At 64.0% G+C, this 14,750-nt stretch overlaps 2 protein-coding genes across 5 annotated transcripts; one reads left to right on the top strand and one right to left on the bottom strand.

Moving 5' to 3' along the window:
* Window positions 11–3,766, top strand: TRAPPC2L (trafficking protein particle complex 2 like). 2 transcript variants are annotated; one of them, XM_003126802.4, is made up of 5 exons: window positions 11–114; window positions 1,481–1,653; window positions 2,588–2,675; window positions 2,806–2,885; window positions 3,558–3,766. In XM_003126802.4, the coding sequence occupies exons 1-5, from the start codon at window positions 82–84 to the stop codon at window positions 3,601–3,603; spliced, it is 420 nt and encodes a 139-aa protein (XP_003126850.1). In that variant the 5' UTR covers window positions 11–81; the 3' UTR covers window positions 3,604–3,766. The 2 variants fall into 2 exon arrangements, with proteins under 2 accessions (XP_003126850.1, XP_013849852.1); XM_013994398.2 differs by having other exon boundaries at window positions 2,588–2,885.
* Window positions 7,295–14,659, bottom strand: PABPN1L (poly(A) binding protein nuclear 1 like, cytoplasmic). Of its 3 annotated transcripts, XM_013994396.2 has the most exons (8): window positions 13,932–14,659; window positions 10,125–10,902; window positions 9,626–9,755; window positions 9,257–9,309; window positions 8,651–8,757; window positions 8,471–8,558; window positions 7,817–7,965; window positions 7,295–7,699 (listed from the first exon to the last, which is right to left on the bottom strand). In XM_013994396.2, exons 2-8 carry the CDS (start codon window positions 10,374–10,376, stop codon window positions 7,660–7,662), a joined length of 819 nt encoding a protein of 272 aa, XP_013849850.2. In that variant the 5' UTR covers window positions 10,377–10,902; window positions 13,932–14,659; the 3' UTR covers window positions 7,295–7,659. The 3 variants fall into 3 exon arrangements, with proteins under 3 accessions (XP_013849850.2, XP_013849851.2, XP_020949304.1); XM_013994397.2 differs by lacking the exon at window positions 8,471–8,558; XM_021093645.1 differs by lacking the exon at window positions 8,471–8,558 and having other exon boundaries at window positions 10,413–10,902.

Below are 14,750 nucleotides of genomic sequence, written 5' to 3'. Positions count from 1 at the left end.
CCGGGCGGGCGGGCGGGGGGCGGGGCCGGGTCTGCCACGTGACCGGCGTCGTCACGTGACGCGGCCGGCGGGGCTCCCAACATGGCGGTGTGCGTGGCTGTGATCGCTAAGGAGGTGCGTACGCAGGCGGGCCGGCCCGCTCCGCGCCAGCCTCGCTCTCCGCCTCCCCTCCTTCCCTGCCCGGAGGGCTCGGGAGGGGGGCCCGGGGGCTTCGCGGAGGCCAGGGGCGGGCCCAGGGGAGGTGCCGCCCGGGCCTGCACCTGCCGCTACCGGAGCGTCACAGGCCGGGCCCTCCTCTTCCGTCCGGGCCCCCGCTCCGCCCGGCCGTCCGTCCGTCCGCTGGCTCTGTGGATTCTTGCTCCCGACTCTCGACGTCCACTTTTGTCCATCTTTCTGCGCTGTGCGCTCCCGCCGTGCAGGCCATCACCCTGGACCATCGACTGTCCCTTCTCCGAATCAGGCCGTGGCGCACCCCTGCCTGAAACCTCAACAGTGGCTTTTCATGACCTTAGGATTCTGTCTGAATTCCTTCCCTGTGCCACCGACACGCCCTCCACTCCAACCAACGGAATAACCTGCAGCTCCCGGGCAGGCTCTGCGCTTTCGCATCCGGCCTCTGCACCTGGAACCCGTCCCTCCCCCTGCCCCATTCCCATCCCTTTACCGGGCGCCATAGATTTCTTCTAGAAGCTGTTTCTGAATCCTAAGACTGAGCTGCGTGGCCATCCGCGCGCTGCTCCTGCACAAAGTCTCCTGGGTCTTCTGTAAGACCCGGCTCTGAAGCAGGTTCCCTGCAGCTCCTTTAGTGCTGGCAGCCCTCTGGCATGTGCCAGGTTTATCTGTGGGTGGGTTTCTGGACTGTTTTCCCCGTGTCATCCTTATTGGGGTAGGGACAGCCTTGTATTTGCTCTATCTGTGCGGTGCCAGGCTGGGGACAGAAGCAGTGAATCGTGGCCTGTGGAGCCTGGGAAGACACTCTTAACTCTCAGGTTAGGTTGGTGGGAAATGGCTGTGCAGAGATGAAAGGAGGGTGGAGCCAAGCCTTAAGGGTGTAGAGGGGGAGGCTGTCAGTGCTTCCCCCCGGGCCACAAGACTGCAGTAGCTGGCATGGCGGGAAGCGGGCAGTATTCCAGGGCCCAGAGGAGGGCACGTGCTGGGACGGGGCTCTCCACACAGAAGGTGAAGGTGAGTGACAGACTGCACTCAAACCCACTTTCCAGAGCTGTCCTTTTTTTGTCTGCCCGTCCTCATGATGCCCCTTGGCAGGTAGGCTGGAAACCCCCACGGATTAGGTTGGCTCCCTGAAGGCGGTGCCCACAGCAGCTTGGAAGATTAGGCAGTGGGTTTGGGGGAGCAAGCGCATGTTCTTTTGGTCACAGGCACTTGGCCGGTCCTCCCTCCTGAGTGCCCTTGGCCTTGCTTTCCGGGTACACCCAGGGTGGATTCGCGCCCCTCCAGCCGCCGGCATCCTTTCTTGCAGAATTACCCTCTCTACATCCGCAGCGTCCCCACGGAGAACGAGCTCCAGTTCCACTACATGCTGCACACGTCCCTGGACGTGGTGGACGAGAAGATCTCCGCGATGGGGAAGGCGCTGGTGGACCAGAGGGAGCTCTACCTGGGCCTCCTCTACCCCACGGAGGACTACAAGGTGTATCCTGATGCCAGCGGCTCGAGTCTGGGGCCTCCCTGCCCTTGTGGGCTGCACTGCAGCCTCAGGTCACCTTGAAAAGCATCTCCTAACCCCCCTTGGAAAGGAAAAAAAGATGCGTGCTTTTGGCCAGTGGGGAATGAGAGCAGCCTGCGGCCAATTAACACCTCACTCCTTTTTTTCTTTAATGAGGATGATAGGGGACTAGCCAGGCTTTAATTGCCTGGAGAACTGGGACAACCTGCACCTGTCCCCAGGGTGTGGGGAGGAACTGGGCACTCTGCTACTTCCGGCCTGCCTGCCAGGAATCTTTGCAGTGCCTTCTCGGTGGGACACTGCCTCCTGAGCAAGGGGTGATTGTTCACTCATTTCACTGTCCGGCCCAGCCCTCTGAGTCACTGGAAAAGCTTGACCAGGTCTTGGGACAGAGGGCTCGAAACCCGTGGAGCTCAAAGACACTCCCACAAGCAGTCACGTAGGTCACCCAGCATCACTGCCCAGGATCCACTGTTCCACGAGACAGAGTGGCCTGTAGAGGCGTGGGTGCCTTAGGCAGGACTCACCTAATTGGTGCCAGCTCCGGTTTGCAGTTAATACTCCCCGGTGGGGAAGAGATTCAGAAAGAGGGCGAGGGCCCCGGGCTCTGGGCTGGTTGCCCCGGGTGTGAGTCATGGCAGGCCTTAGTTGCCTGCCTGTTGCTTCTCTGGTCACCATCAGAAGCTGCCCCAAGGAAGTGTCTAGTCATACCTGCGTCATCCCGTGTCCTGGCACTGGGGGATGGGCCTGTCTGGGGCACTTGCCGTACTGCAGGCTGTCGTGTGTGTCCCGGGCAGCCGTGGGGCCGGGCGATGTCACAGACGGTCGGTGATACCATGCTGCATGCAGGCTGTCACCGGGTCCCTGTGTGAACAGCATGTTCCCTAACCAGCGGTGCAGCTACGGCTACGTGACCAACTCCAAGGTGAAGTTCGTCATGGTGGTGGATTCTTCCAACACGGCGCTCAGAGACAATGAGATCCGGAGCGTGAGTGCGGGCAGCGGCGGGCGCCTGGCCGCTCCGCTTGCCCTCCTTGTTTCGTTAAAGCGACAAGCCCCACGTGTGGCAGCAGCCGTGTGTACGGGAGAATTTCACACGTTGCTGGCTCTTGTTGCAGATGTTCCGGAAGCTGCACAGCTCCTACACCGACGTGATGTGCAACCCCTTCTACACGCCGGGCGACCGCATTCAGTCCAGGTGCGTGTGTGCCTGCGGGGCGGCCCTGCACACACGGCAGACAGGGTCGGGGAGAGGGCGGGGGTGGAGCGTGCCCATCCCGTTTCCCAGGGGCGCCCAGCAGGGACGGGGGCGCCTCCCCAGATCCCGGTGAGGCCCAGGCACAGGGACAGGAACCTTCTGGGAGAAAACAGCCTCCTGCCGCTGCCCGGTTTTGTCTTTGGCGTTGAACTTGGCCAAGGAGCAGATCCGGTTGCAGGCATCTTCGGAACAGCCTTCCATAAACGCAGGCTTAAGATCGGCGTCACAAAGACGCTTCTCAGCGAAGCATCCCCGGCGCACTCCACACCTGCTCCCGGCAGTTGCCTCCATCCCCAGAACAGTGCCCAAGGGGCCGCTCCTAGCCAGCAGCTGACCCCAGCCAGGTCCTTCCTGGAGGCCTCCCTCAGTGGCGAACTGTGTGTGGGGACATCCTGGGTCCTCCCCCTGCCTGGCGACCAGCCAGGGCAGCACCGCCGGGAAGCGCCCAGGGATGAGGCCGCAGATGCAGGTGCTCAGCGCCTGGCGAGGCAGCACGCACATCCTGGCCTCGCCCCGTGGACTCCTCTGGGCCTCGGAGCCGACATCCCTTCCTCCGCCGGCGGGGGTGGCGGGCCTGGGTCCGCGTGGCCGACGACTCTCTTGTCTTTGCAGGGCCTTCGACAGCATGGTGACAGCCATGATGATCCAGGTCTGCTGAGGGAGAGGAAGCCGCCTTTGGGCAGAGCCGCCTTCGGGCAGAGCCGCCTTCGGACAGAGCGCGGTCTTCGTGGGTGTATTTAGTGCTGTGGGTGCCGGGCCTCCGCTGCGGAGCGCGGCCTCGTGCCCAGGGGGGTGGCGACTAAAGGTCTTGTGAGACCCGCTTTGGCTCCCTGCTTCTCTGTCAGCGGAGGGTTTAACTAAAGAGGGCGCACAGGGGCCCCTTCAAGGACCGGACGAGCGGGGAGCCCTTGTCTCCACCAGCCCGCAGGCAGGGGCAGCGGGTGGCAGGAGCTCCCGCAGGCAGAAGAGGCTGCGAAGGGACGGGCAGAGGCCCCGAGGGCCGGCCTCCCTCGCCGCCACTGTGCCCTCCAGTGGCCGACCGGGCAGGCTGCCCTGTAGGGTCGGCCTCCGGTGTCAGAGCCGGTTGGGGGGGGCCCGTGGGTGGTGTGCACACCTGCTCCGTAGAGAGCGGCCCTCTTCCTGGTCGTGGCCCGGCCTCGGCTGGTGGCCCTCTTGAGAGCTCAGAAGCCTCCTCGGGTGCCGCCTGCCCCCTGGGCATCAGATGAGCAGCAGATTCCTGGCGTCCTCTCTGCCTGTGGGTGCACCTGGTTCCTGATGGCCCGAGGGCCTGGCACGAGAGCCAGCCCCCTTCCCTGCCGCCCCCCCCCCCGGCCCTGGGCAGGCTGGGGGGGCACTTGCCTTTGAGGAGCTGTCGTAATTGGATTTCTGCATCCTGCTTCCCCAGAGCCGGCTCGTCGGGTGTGGATGGCAGCAGTCCGCCCCAGGTGACTGCGGTTAAGGAGCCGGCAGCCCAGGTGCTAGTGCCCTTGCTTCTTTGGCTTGTTTTGGAGGCAGAGGCCGGCTGGTCTGCTCAGGCTGTTTGGGCAAAGCTGGCCTCCTGGAGTGCCCCCGCCCCACCCCAGTCATTCGGAGAGAAGGTCTCTGACCAGGAGAAAGGCGGCTCAGACCCCGCAACGGGGAGGCCTTGAGCGTCGCGGCCTCAGGCTGGAGCTGGGGTGTGCTCTGCTTGGCCTGTCTGTGTTTCCTTCCCTTTCTGTGCTCACAGGGGTCATCTTTTAAGTTACAAAAGTAAAAACAACTCAGCCAGGACCATGTGTTAAAGACACGAGTCCCAGAGGCCCCTGGTGACTCAGTTGGCTATGGATCTGGCACTGTCACTGCTATGCCTCAGGTTGCTGCCATGGTGCGGGTTCCACCCCTGGCCTGGGACTTCCGCATACTGCGGGCACAGCTGAAAAATAAGCACAACCCAAGTCCTCGGTCTCCCCCGCCCCACTCTCCCCAGGGGAGCTGGGAGACCTGGAGGAGGGACGAGAGGTACCCACGGCAGGTGGTGGTTGGTTTGCTGCAGGCCACCCTCACGGGGCTTCCCACAGCCCATTCTCGTTTTTGGTTGAGCCTTTACAGCGACTGCTCTGGCCTGAGCACTGGTGGAAGCAGGGACTGCAGGTCACCAAGCCAGGCTTCATTCTCCCTTTTGCCTCCTTACTCCCCGAACCCCAGTGTCACTGGGAACAACAGGCTGGACAAGACAGTTGCTGCCCTCGCGAGGGGGGATGTGCGGGGATGGTGTCGGGAGGCACCTGCAGAAAAGGTCATTAATGGGGATTCAGCGGGCAGTTCCTTCATTTTCTCCTTTCTTTTTTCCTGGAACTGGGGTGTGATGGCTAGAGCTCAGGCAGCCATCCTGGGAGCATGCAGACAAGATTCATCCCCTGAGAATGGGGAACAGAAAGCTAGACGGTTGGGTCTTTGCTGACATACCAGCCCTGGACTACTTATGTTCAGCATTTTTTTTTTTTAATGTGAGAAAATAAAATTAAACCCCTGTCTCATTGAAGCCACTGCTATTTGGGTTTTTCTGTGGGTGGAGCCAGACCAACCTGTAAATGGATTTTACATTTGAGAGTTTCCACCCACATTGTTAGGCAGTGTTTCTGTTTTAAGCCTGAGAAGATCAAGGGTTAGAGCACTCTGCTAGCCTTTGCTCTGCCAACAGAGCTATCAGACGGCAGCTTCACCTTAACTCTTTGCATCTCTACTGTCAGGCTGGCCTCGTTGTGGGCCCCCTGCCTCCCTGTCCCCTGCCACCGTGGGCACATTGTACCCCAGAGGTGAGCCCCATCAGGTCACCTCCTAGTCAGCCCTTGGCTGCTGCCACTGCAGGTGACTTCTGCCCTCCCTCCCCGTCAGCACCCCCTCTCCTTGTGCCCCAGGCCAGAAGGGCACAGGGGTCCTGGCATATCTTGTCTTATGGGTTCAGCTGAGAAGGTGGAGGTGAAAAGCCTTGGCTGCCCTTGGCCTACAGCATTCTCCGCCCTGCCTCCACCATGGCTGCCTGAGCCTGGCATCCATGGGAAAGGGGGGGCTCCTGGCCCCCCTCCTCCAAGTGGCCACACAGAAGGGATCAAGAAACTACTTTGGAAAAGGGTCTAGTTCCTCGGGCTTAGACGCCTGCCCGCGGGACTGCCCAGAAAAGCAGCTCACGTGATGAATGCGCCGGGACCCGCACAAACCTTCGCCTAGAGGGGAGCCTCATCACCTTCACCACGGGTCCTGCAGCCCCCAGGTGCACGCGGTGCAGGCCCTGCCCTGCGCTCCCAGCAGCCTCGGCAAGTCCCTGACCCTTGGGCCTCCTGCCGCCTTTTGTGGGGGCGGGGCTGGTGTGTGTGTGTTGACGTACTCACAGCTCTGGACATCAGAGACAGAAGTCAAGGTGCCGAGGGGCCGGTTCCTTCTGGGGGCGCTGGGTGGGGGTGGGGGGAGTCCCGCTCCAGGCCTCTGCAGCTTCCGATGGCTGCCAGCGGTCCCTGGCGTTCCTCAGCTCGCAGATGCCTGTCTCGCGCAGCCAGCGAGACGGGCCACCCAGATGGCCCAGGAGGTCTCATCTCCAGATCTTTAGCACAGCCACGTCTGCAGAGGCCCCTTTTCTAAATCTGAGCTCATCCACAGGTGCCGGCGGCTGGGATGCGGGCATATTTTGGGGGTGGGTCAGCCTTCACCCCGGTACAGGGCCAGTGCTGACTCCAGATCACAATGGTGTGACCCTGGCCTCAGGGAGGACGTCAAGGACAGGATGAAGCAGAGGCCCGTCCTCCCCAGAGGACGCCCGACTGGGGACCTTCCACCTGGACTAGAGCCCAGAGCAGCTGTGTTCGCAGCTTAAGCAACCGATACAATGTTGCAAAGTGAAGGGAGTGGCTTCAGAAAAGCCCAGGCAAGGATCATCCACTGGTGGTTATTCACCGCGGGTCTGCAGGCGGGCCTGCAGCCGCCTCTCCCGGCTCCGAGCGCAGGGCTCTGTGCACTCCAGGGAGAAGGCTGGGTGTCTGCTTCAGAGGCGCCACAGGCAGAGTGCCCGGCGGGGAAACCCCTTTGCCTCCTGGTGCCCCAGGCGCACCATCCCGCACTGTCTAAGGGTGAGGACACAAGAGGCGGGTTCTGTGCCACTGGCTGTGGGGGAGCGTGTGACCTGAAGGCCAGATGACCTGGACAGTTAGCTGCCCCTGTGGCGTGGGTGCTGGTGGTGACACCCTGTTAGCGGAAAATGGGTAGAGCTGGGGCCCATTCACCACAGCCATGTCCCCTCACCCACCTGGTCTGCAGAGTCTGCCCCTGAGAGCACAGCGTCCCAGTGAGGCAAATAAGGGCTGGGGCCTGGTGCCATATGCTTGTAAAAAATATTCAAGTTTAATAATTTATGCTTTACCGTTAAGACACACGTTCCTACTTATCTATCTACAAACAGCCCTGAATATGCCAACGGGGAGCCGCCCCTGCGCTGCCCGGGCCTCACCTGCCTGCAGCGCGCCAGGTGCCCTCCAAAGCCCCGACCGGTGCTCTGTGCCAGGCCCGCCCCTGCCCTGCTTGGTGACTGGTGGCATGGACCGTGGGGCCTGGGCGAGGTCCTGGCTGCTGTCCTCCCGCGAAGTGAAGGGGGACGGGGCAGTTATTCTCCCCCGAGTAAACGATCCCGCGTGGAGCGCCCCTCTCTCCTCTGGACCCAGCCCCACTCTGGTCATCGGCCCTCGTCTCAATACGGCGAATACCAGGGCGAGCCTCTTCCGCGCCCCCTGCACGGGGAGAGACGGGGGCGGAGCTGGACTCAGGGCCCCGCCCACCGACCCGAGAGAGCCCCGCCCACCCGGGCCTGCGCCAATAGGATCCCACCGTCCCAGGGCGCTGCCCACCGGTTCCGCCCTCGTGGTCTGAAACGAGGCCCGCGCTCGCGCTCGAGGCTGCTGTGGGGGAAGGGTCGTCCCCTGGCGCTGGGGTGTCCCCGAAGGCCCCCGCGGTCCGTGGAGCTGATTCCTGGGAAGTTGGTCCTTTTGGGCAGCACCTGGAACCAAAGGCCCAGTCGGGCCCGAGACCTCTATTCTCACACCCTCCTCCCAAGCCCAGGGCTAAAGCTGCCTCCAGAAAGTCTTCCTAGGTTTCTCTGCTGAAGGTGCACAGGCAGGTGAACAGAGGCCCATCGCCCATCAGGCCCTGGCGGCCCCAGGACCTGGGGTTGCCCGAGGCAGCAGACCCTAGTCTGTTCCTGACCACCTCAAGATCCCCACTTAGGCCGAAACAGCCCAGCCACAGCCGGTGTCAAGCCAACATCTCCCCCCGCAGGGCTATAGGGTCTGGTTCAGGAAGAGAGCCCCCCCCCGGGGGGGGCTACACTCAGGCCAAACCCACTAGGGTCTGAGGTGCCCCTGCTCCCCCCAGCGGACGTGCCCAAACACTGGGATTGGAGAAGGGCCCAGCTGGGGCAGCCGCGTCCTCAGGCAGGTGTGGCTGTCCGTCCTGGCCCTCAGGGATTACTGGGTTAACAGGGCGGTGACATGGGGGACACACACCTTGATGACCCGGCCTCGAAAAACACTGTTGTCCAGCTCCACGGCGGCGTGGGCAGAGCTCTCGGTGGCAAACTCTATGTAGGCATAGCTGGGGTGGGTGAAGCCAGGCTCAGCCACCCGGGCACCCCTGTACCTGGTGCTCAGCCCCGCCCAAGGCCCTTCCCCCGAGGCCCCACTGACCCCTTGGGGTGTCCAGAGAACTTGTCGCACAGGATGGTGACCCGGTGGATCTCCCCGCAGTGGTTGAAATAAGCTTCCAGCTCCCGGGCTGTGCCCTCGTAGTCCACCTGTGGCACAGGCCCTGGTGTGAGGGCTCCTGCCCGGGCCTCACACCCAGGGTCTCCTGCAACTCATTTATTCCTGGAGTTGACGGGGCCCCAGGGTGTTGGGTGGCAGCCGAGGCCTTCACCCCCCACCCATGCCAGAGCTGGACTGGCCACCCGGGTGAACGCTCCTGGATCATCCGGGTTACTGTCCTGGGCAGAGGGCATGTGGCTTTTTAAAGTGGAATTCACTGCCAATGACCGGCCAATGGGGAGACTTCACGTGGGAAATGCGGAATCCCAGCCCATCGTGGGAAATGAGGTCTGACGACCAAGGGCCCAAGCCCCGTCTTGGGGACAGCCCCCAGCCGACTACCCACCCCCGCCCCCGCTTCTTCCTTCTGGGCCTGGGTGGCTTTGATTGTGTCCCTTCCTTTGATGACAGCCAGGAGGCAGCTGCAGACCCGGGGGAGGGGGGGTTGCTGCTGGGTTGCCCCCATCTCGCTCCCCTGCCCCCACTCACGTTACCCACGTAGACGGATCTGTGGTCGGCCTCCACCTTCTCTGTGGGGGTGTCTATGGAGAAAAGGGCTTCAGGACTGGGGCTCACCCCGGGCAGGGAGCTCCCGGCAGCTGTTAAGGGCCGGCGCCTCTCGTTGGTGGCTCAGTCCTTACTCTCGGGGGAGAGGGTCACCCAGCTTCTTGGAGAGACCACCCTTGGGGCCTGCCTAGAAGGACCCCCGGCCAGGCCCGACCTGAGGGAAACCCCGCCTCTTTCTGCAGGAGCTCACGGCGCTTCCCACGTTGCAAGGAAAGGGGCTCAGAGCTGCATGTTCGAGACGCTGGGGCCACCCGCCCAGGGAAGGGCCTGGCCTGGCCCGCTGGCTCCTACCTGCCTCTGGGCTCAGCAGCTGCCCGGCCAGCAGGGCCCCGGCGTCTTCCTCTTCCTGCTGCTGGGGCTGCGGCTCCGGCCCCTGGGCCTGCTCCATGGCCCACAGCTTCAGCCTGATGGCCTCCAGCTCCTGCCAGCACAGGTCCAGGCTGAGCCTGAGGCAGGCGGCCCCCAGGCTCCTCTGGAGGGAGGGAGGGGAGCAGGCCTGACCCTGCCTGTTTTCAAGGTCACACTGGGGGCCCCCAAAGGGCAAAGAGAAGGCCCTGCATGGACTCGGCCCTGCAGAGAAGCCCCTGTAACCCCCTGGCCACCAACAAACACACAAAGTCCCCTCCAGGCCAGAGAGGCCCTGCCCGCTCCGGCCTGGGCGCAGGGGGTTCCCTACACCCTCTTTCAGGCAGGGGGACCATGGCCCTCCCAGTCCTGGGGGCAGGGCCACAGCCATCCAGCCCCCCCAGCCCCCCCGCAACCAGCCTCCGCCAGGCCCTCCGCCCGTCACCTGGTCAGGTACAGAGCCCTCGGCCAGGCCCTCCCTCTCCAAGAGCGACGGCAGGAAGCCTGTGTCTCCCTCGTCCTCCGCCTGCGCCTCCACCGTCTCCTCCGCCTCCCTGCCCCCATCCCCTGCACCCAGAGGGGTCTTCTCGGCCCGGCTCCAGGCGCCCCAGCCCTGGGCCTCCGGGTCCGAGGAAGCCCTCTGGAGCCAGGCCTCGGTGGGGGGTGGGAAGAGAGCACGGCTGAGGAAGGGCCACATGGGGACAGAACGGGAGCCGGGCACCAAGGCGCTCACCTCCCCGCCAGCCCCGCCGGCGCCCTGCCCGCTTTTAAGTCCTCCTGCAGGCCAGCTGCTCCCACTAGAGTGCTTCAGATGGGGGGGGGCGGGCCTCCATCCGGGCTTCCGGGCCTTGAGCGGTCAGAGGTCAGAGCCGCGCTCTGTGCCCTTCTTCCTGCCCCTCCAGGACCCTCGTGGTGGGGGCTACAGCTGAGGCAGAGCCGGGGGGCGTGGGGGGCCTCCTGCATCAGCTCGGCCTCACACCGGAGCCAGGAGACTCCTGGGGTCGCCCTTCTTGCACTTGGCTGATACTGGATGACGCAGGCATGAGCAGAGGTGGTGACAGGGCAGGCTTCCTGGAGGAGGTGGCAACTGAGTTGGCCCTCACGGATCAGGGCAGGCAGAGCCGAGGCGAAGGTGGGCTGGGTAGAGGAAACACGTGAGCCTGGGGAAGGGGGTGCCTCGAAGTCAGCCTCCTCGGGGACCGATCCAGGGCTGGGTCCCGGGCCTGGAAGAGAGGGGCCCACCTCTGTCCCTCCTGATTCCTCCCGGATTCCCCACGGAGCCCCACCCCACCCCCATCTGGGCCAGCTTTTGGGTGTAAACCACTTAAATGAAGCAGGAATCCTGCCAGGGCCGCAGGGCGTGGTGGGAATTCTGGGCAGATCAGGGCTGGACACAGGGGGGCCTGAAGGCCCTGTGTCAACCCCGGCCTCATCTCCCCACGTCCCAAGGGCGGCTGCAGGCTTGTGTCACACTGTGTGCCCCGGTCCCTCCACCTGTCCTCCCACAGTAGCTCTGGCCTCCCCTGTCCTGGCCAGAACTTGGGGAGCTCTGCTGTGCCTTTCCCATCCTCCTGAGACGTGTTCATGGGGCACCTTCTGGGCGCCTGGCCAACCCAGTCCATCACCCACCCTGCAGGCCGTAGCTGGCCATTCCCAGTCCAGCCATGGGAATCCCTTCCCGGGGAAGGTGGAGTTGGGGGAGGGGAGAGTTGCAGCCTGTGAACCCCAGGGCCATTGGGGGGGAAGCGGGCGTGTGCCCTAGAAGGACGTGAGGGACACTGTGCCGGCTCTGTCCTCACCTCTGCAGAGGCTGAACTAAGACCTCATCGTTCCGCCACCCCAGGCCTCAAAGACCACCTCTGGGCAGGGGGCAGGGCAGAGCCTAGAGACCCGCCTGAGGCCGCAGGCCGGCCTCCCAGCTGCCCCACCTCCGCAAATGGGGGCCTCTTCCCCCAGCGCCACACAGCAGCACGTGCAGGTGTGAGGTTCCTGGGGCACTATCGCCACTGTGCCTCAGCTTCCAGGAAGCCTTCCTGATTGCCGCTTCTCCCTCCTGTGGCCCAGGCCTGACCCTCTGTCTGTCCTGTGCAAGAAGCACACACCCAGGTCCCCCCTGGCCGGCCAGTGGGCATCTAGGGCAGCACTGGGGACAGGGCCTCGGCCCAAGGCTGGCCGGACATGGCAGAAGAGCAGCCGCTGCAGGACTCTGTCGGGCAGTCGGGCCCCTCCACCTGGTGGCCTCTGCCCGGCCCTTCTCTCTACGTCCACGTGGGTCGGGGGGGACGCCATGGCCGCTGTTTCCAAGCCAAGAGCCGGCTGGACTCGGGCCCGGCGTGGCCAGCCCCGCTCTGAGCTCAGACCTCGGCAATGGAAAATTGCTGTCATCCCTTCTTGTGCTGACACTGCTGACACACCAGGCTGGGCTGGGGCTCCTGCCAGCCGCCTGGCGTGGGGACAAGCTCGCCCCCATGCTGGCCTTTCCAGGGATGCCTTTCAAAATACACCATGTTCCAGACGGGGCTGGCATATTAATAACGCCTCTTCTTCCCAGGGGCCGCCAGCGAGCCTGGGGCCCTCGCCCTGGACACTGCTCTGGGCGGAACCTGCCCTGGGAGTCAGGACACGACGGCCGGGACACCCAGCTTCTCAGGGTCCAGGTGTGCACACAGCCACCGGCAGGGGGCTCAGGCCCTTGAAGCCATGGGTGTCACCTGGGCTTCCGAGGTCATCCAGACACCCCTGAGGACACAGCCTTGGCAAGTTCACCCCACTGGGCAAGAGCAAAGGAGGCAGCGGGCCACACCCCAACAGGACGTCACACGTCTGTCCACCCCTGTGGGGCAGGGTCTTGGGCGTCTTTGCCGGCACTGAGAATGGGGTGAATACACGTGTGAAACGGGCTTGGACGGAGCGGCCTGGTGCCCCGACGGCGAATGGCGTTTCATGACCTGACACAACCCGCACGGCCTCAGCACGATGGCTTCCGGCGCCCAATCAAACAGAGAGAGATCAGAGGACACGGGAGGGGCCACCAGGACCCTGCACTCGGTCCGGCCCCTTAGGGGGAATTACAGAATAAACCACATAGAAAAGGGAGGCGGGAGATGAACCCACTGTCACCAGGCCGCGGGTGGCTGCGGGCCCCTCGGCCAGCGGAGGACGGCCTGTGTCCCTCGTCCTTTGTTCTAACAAATAATTAATTAGTGTTGTCTTTTGAGGGCCGCACCCGCAGCATATGGAGGTTCCCAGGGTAGGGGTCTAATCGGAGCTGCAGCCGCCGGCCTGACCACAGCCACAGCCACGCGGGATCCGAGTTGCATCTGCACCTACACCACAGCTCACGGCAACGCCGGATCCTTAACCCACTGACCCTCCCGGGCCCTGAGGAGTCACCCCCCATGCTGAGCCACAAGCCGCCCCTCCAGCAAGGCCGGCTCCCCTGGCCCCAGGGCCCTCCCCCCCGACTCCGAGGCTTTCTCTAGCTCTCCTCTCTGCCCTGCTAACACCCAAGGTTTTCCTTTCCCTGCTGCCCCATGGGGATGGGACCCTCTATTCAGACGGAGTCTGGGGTGTCCTAGGCTGCTGACACGGGAGCGGGAGGCACTAGTCTTTGCCAACAGACACCCCCGGATGCCACCTGCAGACTGTGACGCGCCCTGAGAGAAGGGCCAGAGAGGAAGGGGTGGGAAAGGCCGAAGGGCCCTGCATCCAGGGGCAGGACGAGCCCTCTGTCCCGGGCTGGCCCTGTGGGCTGGGCACTCCACCTGCGCAGGCCTCCCGCTGCCTTCCTGCCGTGGCCTCGGCCTCGGAACAGAAGGGGCAAGGCTGCCGTCTTGGCTGGAGTTGGGGGAGAGGGCCTCTCTGAGCATCGTGTCTCACGGTGCTTTGAGGTCACCAGCATGTCCCATCTTGGCAGGGGCCCGGGGGAGGAGACCCTCGCACACACACCAATGGCTAACAAGCTCAGGAGGCAGCAGGCAGGACGGCCTCCGGGCCGGGAGGGGAGGCTGGGCCCCTTCCGTCCGGACCCCCTCTTGGCCTAACACAGGCAGGGGCTCCCGCCTACCCTGACCAAAGCTAGGCGGTCGTCGGCCAAACAGGGCCTGAGCATAAAGATGACAGAAACGCCAGTTCCCAAAGCAGCGAAGGGACCCTGGCAGGAGGGGCTGGCAGCCCACACCCATGACATGCACGGACATGGCACGCCCCGACCGCCCCCTGCCCACCCTGGGCCTCACTGCGAGCCTCCCACCTCACGCGGCTGCCATCTGCTGTGGATGCGCTCCGCCGGCAGGGACTCCATCTGGTGGCCTCTGCTCAGCCCCTCAGGCCAGGCTTCTGCGGCGTGGACGGTGGCAGGGGAGGGCACACGGGAGATGGACATGGGACTGCTGGGAGAACGGCCTTTTCCGGCTGGCTCCACGGCAACCTCTTGCCTACAGCTGGGATGGCAGGGGCCATCCCATCTGGGGCCTCAGCCTGTGGTCTGACCCCGCAGGCTGGTCTGGCCGGAGGTCACCAGCTGGCCAACATGTGACCATCCCAGGTGTGTCTGCTTGTGCTCAGAGAGGAAGGGGAACAGAGGCTGGCCAAGCACCCGGCAGGGCTGCAGCTGAGGGCTCCCCCCGACACCGCTCGGGCCAGTGGTCTCACCCCAAAGGCAGGGACTCAGACTCTGCACCCGACCCCCAGCCTGCCCAGGACGCCACCCATCCACCAGCACAGCCTTGTGGGAGCGGAGGCCGGGGGAGCAACTTCACAGCACCTGCCAAACCGCACAGGTTTCAGCAGTTGGATGCGTGTGGCCTGGAAACAGGTGCTGCCCCACGAGAGCCAAATCCCAACGGCCCCAGCTCTTCCGGACCCCCCAGCAGCGAGCTCTGAGAGGCGTGCGGAGCTTTCTGGAGGGTGCGGCAGTGCTGGTCCAACAGGGTGGGGGGTCCTGCCGCGTGGGCTTCAGATGGCACCTGGTCTGTGGGGCCGGATGGGATCCTTCCTCTCAAAACTCAAGGGATCAATTCTAACTGCTCTGAAAAACAACAGCGGTCACCAAAGCCACTGCTACCGTACA

The sequence above is a fragment of the Sus scrofa genome, chromosome 6, assembly GCF_000003025.6.
Source record: "Sus scrofa isolate TJ Tabasco breed Duroc chromosome 6, Sscrofa11.1, whole genome shotgun sequence".
In the NCBI taxonomy this organism is placed as follows: Eukaryota; Metazoa; Chordata; class Mammalia; order Artiodactyla; family Suidae; genus Sus; species Sus scrofa.
Note: the sequence above shows the minus strand (reverse complement) of the source record. Positions and strands in the feature narration are given on the sequence as shown.